Source organism: Girardinichthys multiradiatus, chromosome 4 (assembly GCF_021462225.1).
Source record: "Girardinichthys multiradiatus isolate DD_20200921_A chromosome 4, DD_fGirMul_XY1, whole genome shotgun sequence".
Classification (NCBI taxonomy): domain Eukaryota; kingdom Metazoa; phylum Chordata; class Actinopteri; order Cyprinodontiformes; family Goodeidae; genus Girardinichthys; species Girardinichthys multiradiatus.
The window spans coordinates 28895670-28910505 of NC_061797.1; the positions used below are offsets into that span (position 1 = coordinate 28895670).

At 38.9% G+C, this 14836-nt stretch overlaps 1 protein-coding gene across 1 annotated transcript; it reads right to left on the reverse strand.

Annotated features, from left to right (window-relative positions):
- Nucleotides 1–1104: 1104 nt before the first annotated feature.
- lipca (lipase, hepatic a) lies at nucleotides 1105–13655 on the reverse strand. Its single transcript, XM_047362963.1, has 9 exons — nucleotides 13410–13655; nucleotides 11255–11439; nucleotides 10856–11035; nucleotides 10658–10775; nucleotides 8901–9134; nucleotides 6652–6894; nucleotides 5995–6109; nucleotides 5427–5645; nucleotides 1105–1409 (listed from the first exon to the last, which is right to left on the reverse strand). The coding sequence occupies exons 1-9, from the start codon at nucleotides 13489–13491 to the stop codon at nucleotides 1277–1279; spliced, it is 1509 nt and encodes a 502-aa protein (XP_047218919.1). The 5' UTR covers nucleotides 13492–13655; the 3' UTR covers nucleotides 1105–1276.
- Nucleotides 13656–14836: the final 1181 nt, after the last annotated feature.

The following is a 14836-nucleotide window of genomic DNA, read 5'->3' on the forward strand; positions in this document are numbered from 1 at the left end:
GTCACATGTTTGTCCGTAGTAAAGAATAGTGAATATACTGTGTTCACGGTTTTAAAGGTGTCGCAGTTTAGCGATGATTGTTGGCCAGTTGAGGGAGCTGCTGTCTGTGTAAATGAGACATTAATGGGTGGAAGAAGAGCTTCTTAATGCTTTTGTTTCAGTAAAATACCACCCTAACCTCTCACCTGTCAAGCTTTTATCTCTATTTAATTTTTTCCACCTGATGTCTGTGTTCACTGCTGGATTTTTGAGTCACAAACTGGCTGCTGAACTTGCTCGGAACGTCAATCAATATTCCGGACAGAAGTCTGCATTAATAAATATGTTTGGGGATGTCGCAATGAGGCTTTTCAACTTAAAAATGTTGTACCAATTTTCAAGCATGGTGGTGGTGGCATCATGCTGCGGGTCATTTTTACTGCCAGTCGTGCACTGGTGCATTGCAAAAAATGGAAAGAAGCGGAGGGCAAGCTCTAAATACTTCAACTTCACATTAAGATGCAAATACTTGATTAAAACCTGGACCTAACTGGGCATTCTTACAGGAAAGTGATCCCAAACGTTTTAGACCTAGTTTGGGGATGGATGAAGCAGGCCAGAAACATGCTAGGAAACATCTTAACAAACTACCTCTTCTGAAAGGAAGAGTGCCCAAATATCCCTGCAGAATTATACCAGGACCTTGCTGATAGATACACAAAGTGTGATGTTGGAGTTGTATGTATATTTCTTTCTTTGTGTGAATTAAAGAAAATAGATCTGACCTGTGCACTCAGTTCTTGCCTTTGCAAATGACTGAAGCTGCGCAATTATTCCATGTTTAAAAACAACTTTGAAATAAATCATTAACGGGCCCTAAATTGACAATCGTGCTGATGAGTGGATGTAAACCTCTGACCCAAATTGGTAAAGTCCACACATTAATGAAGTAAACAACAAACATTTAGATACGTTTCTGATGTGATTGTAACATAAAAAAACTGAACTTTTGTCTTATGCAGTTAACATCAAAGGGATATTTAAACCTTCTAAGTTTTCAGTGCAGATTTAATTTGAGAGCTTTTCAACACCTGAAAAATGTAGTTTATCAATAATTTTATCCCATAATTTATCACAGTTTATTGTAAACAAATTTTCAACAGGTGCTTGTTTTTAACTTCCAGGCAAACCTCTCAGTGCCTATTTTTTATTCAATTATTTTTGTTGTTGATTTCTTAGTCTGCACATGAGAGAATGTTTCATCTGGAGACCATTCAATCATCATCTGTTGAGCAGGTTAATTCATTTTAACCAGTCTACTGTGCTTTCTTCTGCGCAGCGTTGGTTCGTCCTCTTTACAGCGCACAAACACTTTGTCTTGAGCAACTTCAATTTGTTGTCCGTCATTATTCATGGCACAAAATGATGTCCTGCAACAAAAATACAGAATGTGGTTAAGCTGCAGGCTAGCGAGGGTTGTTTAGATGTAGCAACGGACTGTCCACTAGATGGCGACAAAAGCGTGTGAAACTATGACGTTAGCAGATGTGGTTCTGCTTCCTGAAGTTGCAGCAAAATGTAATTAAATCTGAAGAAGGCAGTAAAAGATGGATTCTTTTAAGAGTACACGTGAACACTACCTTCAATGGGATTGTATAAAGATCTAATTAGAATAAATTGAACACTGCGGTTGTGTATGAGCCCCTCCAGGTTTTGTAAAACATTAGCACAACACAATGGAAGCAGTTGTAGCCTGCTGTATTGAGTACAAATTGTACAACCACATTTGTATTTAAAATATGTATTCAGTTTCTGCTTACAGATAGATGAGTGCCATGGATTGCAGTTTATAAGCATAGTCTGTTATAGTTTTTTGGCAAATTGGCAAAAAATTCAACGTCTCACCTTCTGAAATGGCAGAATTGTTGCTCAGATGTACAACATTAGTAATTCAATTCAATTCAAAAATACTTTATTAATCCCAAAGGGAAATTAAATGTTAAATGTAAACTGAATGTAAATTAAATGTTGTTTCTTTCAGTGTGGTCCTGTATTTAGATGCATCCATCTTCCAATCAACTTTCACAAGCCTCTCTGTCCTGATGAAGAGCATCCACACAGCATGATGCGCCCACCACCGATTTTCACCGTGGGGTTGGAGTCTTCAGTGTGTTGGTTTTCCACCACACATACCGTTTTGCATGAACACCAGTGGTTCAATTTTAGTTTCATCTGACCATTACACCTTCTTCCACATGTTTGGATGTCCTGAGGCTTTACTACAACAATGGGTTTGTTTTGGCCACTATTCCACAAAGACCAGGTTTGTTATGCACTATTAATAGTCTTCAAAAGATTGTTCTACATTAGCTGTGGATCTTCTTGTCCAGCCAGTGGATGGTGGATAGCCACGTCTTGAGTAGGTTTGCAGTTGGGCCACATTCTTTTTATTTTCATTTTGAATGGTGCTCTGTGAGATGTTCAAAGATTGATAAATTGATTTATCACCTAACCCTGCTTTAAATTTCCCACCACCTTCTCCCTGACCTGTCTGCTGTGGTCTTTATGATGCTGTTTGTTCACTAATGTTCTCTATCAAACCACCGAGACCTTCACAGACCTGCTCGAGTAATGTGGAAATTGACCTAGACATACAGGTTCTTCTCAAAATATTAGCATATTGTGATAAAGTTCATTATTTTCCATAATGTCATGATGAAAATTTAACATTCATATATTTTAGATGCATTGCACACTAACTGAAATATTTCAGGTCTTTTATTGTCTTAATACGGATGATTTTGGCATACAGCTCATGAAAACCCAAAATTCCTATCTCACAAAATTAGCATATCATTAAAAGGGTCTCTAAACGAGTTATGAACCTAATCATCTGAATCAACGAGTTAACTCTAAACACCTGCAAAAGATTCCTGAGGCCTTTAAAACTCCCAGCCTGGTTCATCACTCAAAACCCCAATCATGGGTAAGACTGCCGACCTGACTGCTGTCCAGAAGGCCACTATTGACACCCTCAAGCAAGAGGGTAAAACACAGAAAGACATTTCTGTACGAATAGGCTGTTCCCAGAGTGCTGTATCAAGGCACCTCAGTGGGAAGTCTGTGGGAAGGAAAAAGTGTGGCAGAAAACGCTGCACAACGAGAAGAGGTGACCGGACCCTGAGGAAGATTGTGGAGAAGGGCCGATTCCAGACCTTGGGGGACCTGTGGAAGCAGTGGACTGAGTCTGGAGTAGAAACATCCAGAGCCACCGTGCACAGGCGTGTGCAGGAAATGGGCTACAGGTGCCACATTCCCCAGACCTGGGCTACAGAGAAGCAGCACTGGACTGTTGCTCAGTGGTCCAAAGTACTTTTTTCGGATGAAAGCAAATTCTGCATGTCATTCAGAAATCAAGGTGCCAGAGTCTGGAGGAAGACTGGGGAGAAGGAAATGCCAAAATGCCAGAAGTCCAGTGTCAAGTACCCACAGTCAGTGATGGTCTGGTTGCCGTGTCAGCTGCTGGTGTTGGTCCACTGTGTTTTATCAAGGGCAGGGTCAATGCAGCTAGCTATCAGGAGATTTTGGAGCACTTCATGCTTCCATCTGCTGAAAAGCTTTATGGAGATGAAGATTTCATTGTTCAGCACGACCTGGCACCTGCTCACAGTGCCAAAACCACTGGTAAATGGTTTACTGACCATGGTATCACTGTGCTCAATTGGCCTGCCAACTCTCCTGACCTGAACCCCATAGAGAATCTGTGGGATATTGTGAAGAGAATGTTGAGAGACTCAAGACCCAACACTCTGGATGAGCTAAAGGCCGCTATCGAAGCATCCTGGGCCTCCATAAGACCTCAGCAGTGCCACAGGCTGATTGCCTCCATGCCACGCCGCATTGAAGCAGTAATTTCTGCCAAAGGATTCCCGACCAAGTATTGAGTGCATAACTGTACATGATTATTTGAAGGTTGACGTTTTTTGTATTAAAAACACTTTTCTTTTATTGGTCGGATGAAATATGCTAATTTTGTGAGATAGGAATTTTGGGTTTTCATGAACTGTATGCCAAAATCATCCATATTAAGACAATAAAAGACCTGAAATATTTCAGTTAGTGTGCAATGAATCTAAAATATAGGAATGTTAAATTTTCACCATGACATTATGGAAAATAATGAACTTTATCACAATATGCTAATATTTTGAGAAGGACCTGTAGATGGATTCTACAGGCAACTTCTGATGGCAGTTGCTTGCACTGCATTTGTTTTAGGGGTAAAGGGGATAGAATACAAATGTACACCTAAGATTTCAGAGTTTTATTTCTAAAGTGTCCTACCCCTTCACAATTATGCAGTACGCTGTGTTGGTCTATCATATAAAATCCCAATAATTAAAATACATTTTGACATTTTGTGGAGGGCTGCACGGTGGCGCAGTTGGTAGCACTGTTGCCTTGCAGCAAGAAGGTCCTGGGTTTGATTCCCGACCGGGGGTCTTTCTGCATGGAGTTTGCATGTTCTCCCCGTGCATGTGTGGGTTCTCACCGGGTACTCTGGCTTCCTCCCACAGTCCAAAGACATGCCTGTTAGGTTAATTGGTCTCTCTAAATTGCCCTTAGGTGTATGAATGAGTGTGTGCATGGTTGTTTGTGTGTTGCCCTGTGATGGACTGGTGACCTGTCCAGGGTGTACCCCGCCTCTCGCCCATAGACTGCTGGAGATAGGCACCAGCTCCCCCGTGACCCACTATGGAATAAGTAGAAAATGACTGACTGACATTTTGTGGTTGGAAAGTTACTGGAGGGGTATGAATACTTTTGCAAGGTACTACAGTTCCTAAGTAGAATAGCAATTCTAAATACTTATGTATTTTTGAATATTATGAAGGCTGTGACAAGGCTGTGTCATGCAGGATAAGGAGAGCAACCATCAGGCTCATTATCGACACAGTTCAGACGGACACCTATGATGGCAAGAGGAATCATTGGCGCCGGTGGCATGTGTAATTTCTGTTTTACACTGGCCTTAATGCAACATCTGCTACAGTTCACATCTTATGCACGGGAGGTTTGGCTGATTCCAGCAAGGCAGTAAATAAACACATAAACAAGGTTTAGGGGCTAAGCTGATTTTCTGCATCTGAGAACGTCACAGACTAGAAAAGAAAGGTAAACTTAAGCATTCAGCGGTAAAACTGTTGATCAGTTAAACTTTTGTTCAAAAAGAAGTGAATACATTTTTAAAAATCTGCTTCTTGATGTGGTTTGTTAATCTACTCCTTTCAGGTAAATATAGAATTTACCTAATGAGGAAATCTTAACTTTGTGATGAGGAGAAGACCTAGTCTAAATAATTATTATTTTTGCCTTTAACCTTTTGAGTTTCGTGCCTGTAAAATCATAAACATGTTTAACGTGTAAAGAACTGATGGCCGCTGTACCTGTCCTGTGTTTCTCCTGCTTTGACGCTGATTTTTCCCACCATCAGCTGAGGTTTACTTTCCTGGCCACCCCAAGGAAAGATGCTCTGCATGCGAGTCCACATGGTCTTCCACAGATCGGACATTTCCCAACTGAGCTTGAGCATCATCAGCTCTCCCAAGTCTTTGTCCAGTGTGATCAGGAAGGTGAAGGTTGTGTTTCCATGAATGCCTTCATCTCTACATGGCAGGGAGTTTAGGAAGGAGTAAAGGAAACCAAGACAAAGTTATAGTTTAATCCTCGTATTGTTGTTACAGAGTGACATCCTGTTGATGTGCTGGCCCACAGTTAAAGTAGGACACCAGATGAGGTTTCTCTACTGGCGCATAACATAAACAGTTGTCAGTGAATCATGTTATGTTTAAATAATTTATTCCATTTCTATTCATGGTTTTCTTTCATGCAGCAGCTGGAGTTGCTTCCATGTTTATCAGCTGCTCTCTAACTTGTTTTCTCTCTGTGCAGAGTCAGCAGGGAGCCCAGCTGGACTGTGTACCAGATCTGATGGGGGGCTGCAACAGTACTCACATTGTGATGAACAGGTCTCCACTCTCATCCTTTGTTCCTTGCAGGGAGAGCATGAGAGACGGCTTGATACTCTCTGTCTGATTGACAAACTGGATCCTGAACTGGTAATGATAGACTGCAGAGAAACAAACCAAACAGCTATGGATTCCTGATTGTTAAACAGCAATCTTTTTCACATTTTGTCATGTTAAACAAAAAACTTTATCGGGATTTTATGTGTTTGGCCAGCTCAAAGTAGTGCATAAGCTGCCTTCTGAAGGCATTTGGTTGCACTGAATTATTTGTTTTAAGGGCATGAGATTAAATGGGGCTAAATACATATACACGCCACAGTTTAAAAATTTGTTTTTAAAAAAATGCAGAAAACCATGCATAATTTTTATTCCACTTCACAATTATGCACTACTTTGTCAGTCACAAAAAATCCCACTTAAACATGAAGTTTGTGATTGTAATGCGGCAAAATGTGAAAAGGTTCAAGAGGTCTTAATACCGTAAGACATGGCACAAAATAAACAAGCTGCATCGTTTATTATCAAAGTAAATAAATGATTACTAGAAACAGAATTGAAGGTCCCTAGCTTGACCCAGTCTGCCATTGTTAAGTGGTGCTGCTCATGTACTTCCGCTCATCCTGGTGAAAGAGTTTTTACACACGTTTGTAAGGCATCCGAGATCTTGTTTTCAGGTACAGCTTCTTGCTCCGTGCAGTGCGGATTTTCTTGATGTCGTAGCCCAGCGTGTTGCAACGGTTCTTCCGGCAGTCCAAGCAGATACCCCTGACGAAAGCACTGTTGTCGCTGCACCTGTAGGCCATGCTCTGCTTGTCTTTATTCAGCAGCGAATCCATGAACAGATGGACGGAGCGCTCATGAGCACATTTGACAGTCTGTTCAAAGCCTGTGTGAAGGCAGAAAAAATAGGATGCATTACTCTTTGATGATGAGATCTTGAAACAATTTATTGATAGTGTCTGAGCATTCATTATCCCTAAATTCTGACATCTGATTGCCTCTTTTTGTCACATCTTCTCATTAGCTGTATCTCATCTCTGGTTGTGGCCTGGGGGCAGCTCAGCTCAGAGGGATGGACAAAGCAAAGGGCAGCACATGTTGTCAATTAACTCCTAAGGATGACAAACTCTTTAATGTGGCTACAGCTGTCAGATTATACAGATGTGTTTTCAATTGAGGGGGACTGCAATTTCCAGAGCCACGTCTGTGGGACCGGAGGGAATTAAATGCATAAAAATCAAACTGTCAACCATCAAAAAGATGAACTGCAGCCCAAGATGTGGCCTCCAAACCACCAATGTTTTGATTTGGAAAGGGTAATTAAGGAATTACAATGTTATGATAGAGCATAGAGATCAGCGAACCAGAAAAAGCTTTAGACAGCTAAACACACTGTTCTAATCTGCAGGGGGTTGAAAATGACACATGATGGGATCAGCTGGTCAAAAGATGAACACACAAAAAAAAACCGTTGTTGGCTGACTGGCACCAAAAACACACATATTTAGGTTTGTTCTGGATTTTACTATTTGCCTCAAATAAAACAAGCACAGATTATAACCACAATGTTCATTTTTGTTGCCTTACTTTGTTGTTGCACCTAAGTACCATTTCATATGGTGTCCAGTCTTGTTATTGTTATATTACAAAGCTACTCCACTAAAAAGGCCATTACTTAAAAAAGGTTCAGTGTTGTTATTTTTAGTATCCTTTTAACCCCAATACTGCCACATCTTCTATTTGGATAAGACATTTAATATGTAAGCAAGATTTCCACAGATCAATAGTTGGTTTCAAGTCTGGACTTTAATTAAGCCAAACGCATGAATATGCTTTGATGTAAAGCGTCCCATTGTAGCTTTGGGAAGGTGAACCTCCATCCCTTCCTTAAGTCTTTCGCAGCATCTAATGTTTATTTTCTAGTATTGCCCTATATTTGTCTCCATCCATCTTCCCATCAACTCTAACCAGCTTTATTCCGCTGAAGAAAAACATCTACATTTTGTGACCAGAGAACAATCTTCCACTGGCAATCCAGACGTTCCTCAGACCTTCTTACAAAACTAGCTTTCTGCTTGTCACACCTCCATAAAGGCCAGATTTGGGTGTAGGACTATACTGTCAAACGATTATTGCACCTGAACCGATAATCTCTGCAGCTCCTTCAGAATTACAATAAGGCTCTTGGTTGCTTCTCTGGTTTTTACTCTTCTCGCCCAGCATGTGTGTTTGGATCCACAGCAACATGCCTTGGTAGGTTTGCAGCTGCTCCATACGCTTTCCATTTTTAGATGATGAATTAAACAATGATCTGTCAGATGTTCAAATTTTAAAATGTTGTTTTATAACCTAATTCTGCTTTAAACTTCTCCAACAACTTTGCTCTGACCTCTCTGCTGTGTTTCTTGATCCTCATGTTGCTGTTCGCTCACTCAACAGTAGCAAACCTCTGGGGAGACTATTTAGGTGACTTCTGAAGGCAATTGATTGCACTAGAATTAATACAAGGGTATCGGAGTAAGAGGGGCTGAATACATATTATGCCACATTTCTACGTTTTTGGGGTTTTTTAAAAGAAATGTTGACAACCCTGCATCATTTTCCGTATACTTCACAATTATACACCACTTTGTGTTGATCTATCAGATAAAATGCACTGTTTTTGGTTGTCACATGATGAAATATGAAAAAGTTTGAATAATTTTGCAAGGCCCTGTAAATAAATTCAGTTTTGTTGTTTATTGCTGTAAGATTATAGTGTTGAAAGGAATGAAATGTTCTGAAATCTGAAATGATAGTGGGCCATCTGCCCATTTACATGTTTTGTTTCTGAGAGAATAAATACAACATAGGCTGTATTTTAAAACATGTTTTCAGTGTTATTCATCATACCAAGGATCCCGTACTCGCTTATGTGTTCATAAATGTTATGAAAGTCACATCCAGGCTGGAAGTCTCCTCCGTTGGGATAGAAGTCGTAATGTGCCACGGCTTGCTTGATGCCCACACTTAGGCCCAAACGTTCGTGGGTGAAGGTGTGGATGGCATCTACAAACTCTGCATCATCGGGAGAAAGCCTGTCTGTGGGAGACATGCCCTCAAACAGCGGCCCTGCTGGATCGAGCCCTAAGTAGAAAGAAAATGTGCTTCAAACAAACATAATACTTCTTCCAAAAGAATGGAAAAAATGAGGACAAAGACCAACAGTTCACAAATATGTAAAAACCTAAATTAATTTTAAAATAGTGCAAACATAACACGTTTTTTATGTTGGTATTAAAGAAAATGATTTTTCCTAGGTCAAAACTGTTTCAAAACCTAAATTTAGTTGTTTGGCAGGTCAGGACATTATTCACAAGCTGTTTAAATGCATATAGTAGTTACAGTAGAAGGTACAGTAGAGCTTCCTGTAGATACAGGTTGCTGCCATCCTCGTGCATTTTAACAAGGTGACGCCTTGTATCACAGCAATCTCCAACGTTTTATTTGTCAAATATATATTTGACAGACAGGTATCAGTATCAGTTCTGACAAATAAATAATAATCTTCAGCTTCTTACATGTGGAGTTCCTCAAAGTTCCTTCCTAGGCCCAGTCCCATTATCAGTTTACATGTTGCTTTTTGGTGGGTTGAAATAACCACAAGATTTCCTTTTCTTGATGTACCAATGATGTGCAAATGTTTTTATCCCTTAAAAACAAGAGTCATTGAAGCGGCTATTTCAGACTTTTAAACCTGCTTTATCTTTATGTTTTAAAATAAACCCAAAGCCATTGTAATATCATGACTTGTTTTATAATATTATATAATATATAAACATAATGTCTTCAGCTGATTTTTAATTAATTGTATATATTACGACTAAATTAATGACTTTTTAATGTTTTTGGTTTGCTTAATTATTTTTTACAGCACTTTAGTGCAACATGGTTTGTTTTAAATGTGTTATTTTCCATTTAATCTTTATTAACATTATTCTAATATTTTGATTTGATCAGCTGCACACCCTGTCCAAGGTGCTGAAATGCATGCAAAAAACCTTGTTCCCACTTATTCATTCATTTGCAAAAAATGTATTTCTGGTTAAATAGCTTTATTTAACCAAAACAAAAGCGCACTGAGATTAATGACCTTCAAGACCTTCAAGCGACACCGATTAAGACACGTTACAAAAATTATAGCATACATACATAGTCAGCATTTTCCTCAAAATTATTTATTAAAGTCAAATATTTCAGATTTTGAGTTTTGGAAATTATCAAAAGCATTTAAAATTGCTTTAAAACATAGTGGTTGTTTAGTTTAGCACTGAATCAAAGCTTCATATCACCCATGGTGTCTGTTGTCTTACAGTGTTTACACACCCCATTAATGGAAATGCAAATAAGCAACGGAAAGAAATAACTTTTTCTGGTAGTTAATGCTGATCCCCAACACAATGGCGCCCTGGGTGCAGAGTCACATTTCTCATATCAGAAACTGCTACTGATCTCAGCCAGATGTTTTCTCTCTCCAAGTCAAGAGAAGGTCCTAAAAATCTTTTAGGCTTTTCTGCAATATTTTTGTCCGTTATTGCATTTAGTGCAATAATAACCTCTCTCTCTTTTTTTTTTTAGAAAAACAGGGTGGACAGTAAAAGAAAACTCACCAGTAATCCTCCCAATCTTATCTGAACCTTGCAGGAAGCTTCCAGCAAACCCAGATATGTGAGCTCCCAGGCTGTATCCGATCAGATGAGCTTTTCTGACTGGGTACTGGTACTCTCTCTGTTTGGGATTTGTAACACTTTAATACATTTTGTTTCTCATTTTAAATGTGGTGCATGCACATTGGTAATGAGTCTGACCTGAAGAGACTGCAGCAGATGAGCTATATCTTTGCCCACAGTGCGTGTGCTCTGCACAGCTAAGGGATAATGGTGATGAGCCAGACTCAGCCAGTCGGTGATCACTACATTGACATCTACAAGGTTGGTCTTCAGAATTGTGGCCATCCTGAGCACCCAGCTCTCCATCATACCATCCACCTTGAAAAAAAAAAACAAGGATGATCATTAAGCTGGAATCAAAAAGCTGGAGCAAAATGTTAAAATACAGTTAATATATGAAACAATAGGGGCCTTTTTGTATGAGTAAACAGTAGTAATCATTGTTTATAAAGCTTTTTGAACACATTTCCTCTCTTGCAGTCAGGTTCTGGGTATTTGTGTTCAGTGAAGTGCACAGAAAGCAGGAGTTGACCTTACCGACCACCCGTGGGTGATGATGATGAGGGGATTACTGCTGTTGAAACCACAGGAGGTGAGAGTGTGCAGCCGCAGAGGGTCCAGTGTGCAGGTGTCCTCACCTCCCAAAAACAGTCTGAAGACTGAACAGCTGACATATGGCTTTTTCACCCTGAGGACGCCCCCCACCTCTGTGTCCGTTATACCTCAGAAATCAAACAGAAGTGCGGCTCGTTATGTTTGTTCTCCTAGATTACAAGATTTTTACTGGATGGGTTTACTTTGAGGTGAATTATGAATGTTTTTAAATTCACATTAGTTTTTCTATTTGATTTAAAACAAAGTTTAATGGCGATATTAGGAAGTGTGTCTTTCATTCCCCTTCTTAACTAGACTAATGATCGGAAAGTATGTTTTGACTAATTGATTTTTACATCCGAAATATGTAAATATAAATAACATAAAACTAGTTCAAATGATCAAAATTATCCATGTTATCAACATGTTCAATAAGGAATTTGCAAGTTCACACCTTTTGTTTCCTACCTAATTTTATTCAAATCATTATGTTTACAAATCAAAATCCATCAAAGTAACAAATCGTCTGCTAAAGATATATACTTACTGACAAGACCAGCACAAATGAACACATAAAATGATGTATACCTCACAATCAACATCCACTGCACAAGTAATAGACCCTGTGATTTAACCCCAAATAAAAATCTGTACCTTGTGAAAATTATGTTATTAGTTTTATTTTTGAACTGATTTATATTCGGACATTATTCGAATTCTGCTCTTAAACTGTTTCATGATTTTATGACATAGAAAAACGATTGGTTGTCCAAATAATGTTTTAACTCTAATTTAATGTACCCTTTGTATCATAACGCCTCATTCTATCCCCAGAAATTACATAAAAATACAAAACATAACCAGTGCTGTCTTGAGTTTAACCAAATAGTTTACATTTTTTAAAGAAAATATGTTAGTATGTTCACAAAAACAAGAATAATGTTTAATTCTTATGCCTCATTTCTGGCGATAAATACAGTGTTTGTGACAAACCTCTAAATATTTCCTCAGATCTCCACACAGCAACTTGAATACATCAAACAGTAAAATGAGATTTGTGATCAAGCACTTGCTTCAGACAGTTTGTTTTTCATCTGATTAAGCTAGCACAGATTGGTTGGCAGACATGCACAAATGACTCAGCAAAATTAGTCAGATCTCATATGGTTGATCTGTGCCAAACATCAACTCTTCATTGCTTTACAAGTTTTAAAACCAGCAGTTATTCATCTAAAACACTGCAGGTTCTAACCTAAAAATCCTTCACAATATTTGTTGGTTGTAACTCTTTTCATATTCACGTCAAAAATCCAAAACCCTTTTTGGTGTCAGATCTGAAGATAACTATAAAAGCAATAAAAGCAGATATTTGCCTTTTCTTTGTTTGGTTTACTCACTGCAACCCTGGATTATCCATGTTGACAGAAAACTATTACACTCAGTGAGAGAGAAAGAGCCAGCACAAAAACATCTACATCCAGACTTCTGTAATATACAAATTGTTGACTTTGGTTGCCACATTTTGGCATGAATATATAAGTATACACAGATGGATCTGTGTACGAGCCAGAAGCTACACAAACAGCACAAAAACAGAAACAGTGTTTACAGTCCAATGATAGTAACCAGGATTATTATGACAAATCACTTTCAAACAAGGCAATGCGTGACAGATGAAGTCTATAGACTGTACAGACAAAAAATCTTTTTCAAAGATGGTTTAAATTCAAATACGTGATCAGAAAATTGGAAAATGTCGCAAAATTCCCCAAAAGTTAAATATAAGCAAAATCCAAAGCCAAACTTTGCACTTTTTCACCGAGCATCTTGGAAATTATTATAACATATCTTTTGGAGTTAGCAATCAGACGTTTAGTTGAAAATTGAAATGTAAGTTTATATAAACTTGTGAAAACATACTGCATTTAAGAAATGCATGGACCAAGATGACACCAGTACAATCTTCCAGTACAAATATAAAATATAACTACTTGCAAAATCAGTCAGCTGTACGACACTCTGTCTTTATCTTTATGAATTTTCTATTCATTGATAAAGATAAATAGACAAAAAAAATTTCTGATCAATTGATACTTACTTGTTCTGTTTCCTTTAATTTTCTTCCCCTCATTGAGGTAACATGTTATGAGCAAACAGCACAGGATTTTGAGCACAGACATGACGCCCCTGGACGTTTGGATTTTCCTCAGAATCCAGGTTTTAGCTCTGTAGCTGAAAGGCTTTGAAGGTGAGCTCCCTTTGGTGCTGAAGCTCTGTTAGAGAAGCCTCATAGCTGTCCAGGAATCTGAAATCAGATCAACGTACTGCACTAAACAGACAAAGAAGATGACGGAAGTCATGGTTCAGACATCAGGTGGTTTTACTGCTGACCTGATTGGCTGAGGCCTCACTATGTACATTCAGCACATTGTGAAAGAGTGAAGGTATGGGCAGGAAAGGAATGGCTGAAACCAATGACTCTTTTTGTTGTAGACCCTCTCCAAGCCCACCTATCAGTATTGGATAAGCTCCTCTGTATGAGCTGAACTGCCTACCAAGATGAAACACTTGATATTTGGTTCAAAGACAAGAGGGTGAATTTAAGGGAGCTAAAGTGGAATTCTCCCACAATGTTGCATCACATGTTTAAACAGCTAAATGTAGCACTCTATGTACCTGGTTCAGGCTAAAAGTAATCACAAAGTTGAGAGTCCCTAGGCAATGAAGCAACATTGTTGCTTCAGCACATCCAGCATGGGTAAGAAAACAAGCAGGACTTTGACTTGTTGTCCTGTTTGTTGTCATCTCAAATGTTAGGTCCTAAACAGACACGTGTTTATTCTTAATATGCAGTTTCAGTTTGTAAAACTGCATATTTCCTTGGAATTAAAGTGGTGACCAACTTTGTTGTTGGTTTTTTAGAACAGTGAATAAACGACCTGTTAACTGGACTGATTTCAGGTATCAGCCTCACTGAGGTCAACGCAGTGAGCAGGTTCAGTACACAGACAGGGTTAATGATCACACAGTGGTCAAGTGGACCTAACTGCACACAGATGCAACTCTGCTTCTCCTGCAGGCGCCTGAACAGCACTCAACTCAAAAATACTAAAAACATCCTGAAGGATGTTTTCAACTGATAGAAAGCCATAAAAAAAGTTTATTTCGAAATTTCCCACTAGCCATGAATACGACACAGCAAGCGTGGAAGAATGAGCTCTGGTCAAGTGAGGCAAAATTAAAGAATTGGCCTACCAATGACTCTTTTTGTTGCAAAATGCTATGTAGTTGGATACCCAGATGTTAGATGTTTACAAGAGGAGTCCTGTTGGTAGAGGACTGTCTACAGGTGGAGTTCATACTAAGGGACCACCTCTTTAAAACAACTTGCGATTCATTTTGTTTCACTCCATGTTTGTGCTTGTTTTGTCGTTTAATCATTGGCTTGTCAATAAAGGCATTTTAACATTTTTTTAAGAAGAGAGTGCCATGTGCCATTTTGTTGTTGTTGTTGTTATTCAAGTT

Bases quoted from the DNA above. Each gene is read 5' to 3' on its own strand.
- lipca (XM_047362963.1), bottom strand. From the start codon at position 13,491: ATGTCTGTGCTCAAAATCCTGTGCTGTTTGCTCATAACATGTTACCTC. The intron at 11,036-11,254 runs GTAAGGTCAACT...TTTTTTTTCAAG, and splicing joins TCATCACCCACGGGTGGTCG to GTGGATGGTATGATGGAGAG. The intron at 10,776-10,855 runs GTCAGACTCATT...AATCCCAAACAG, and splicing joins ATCTGCTGCAGTCTCTTCAG to AGAGAGTACCAGTACCCAGT.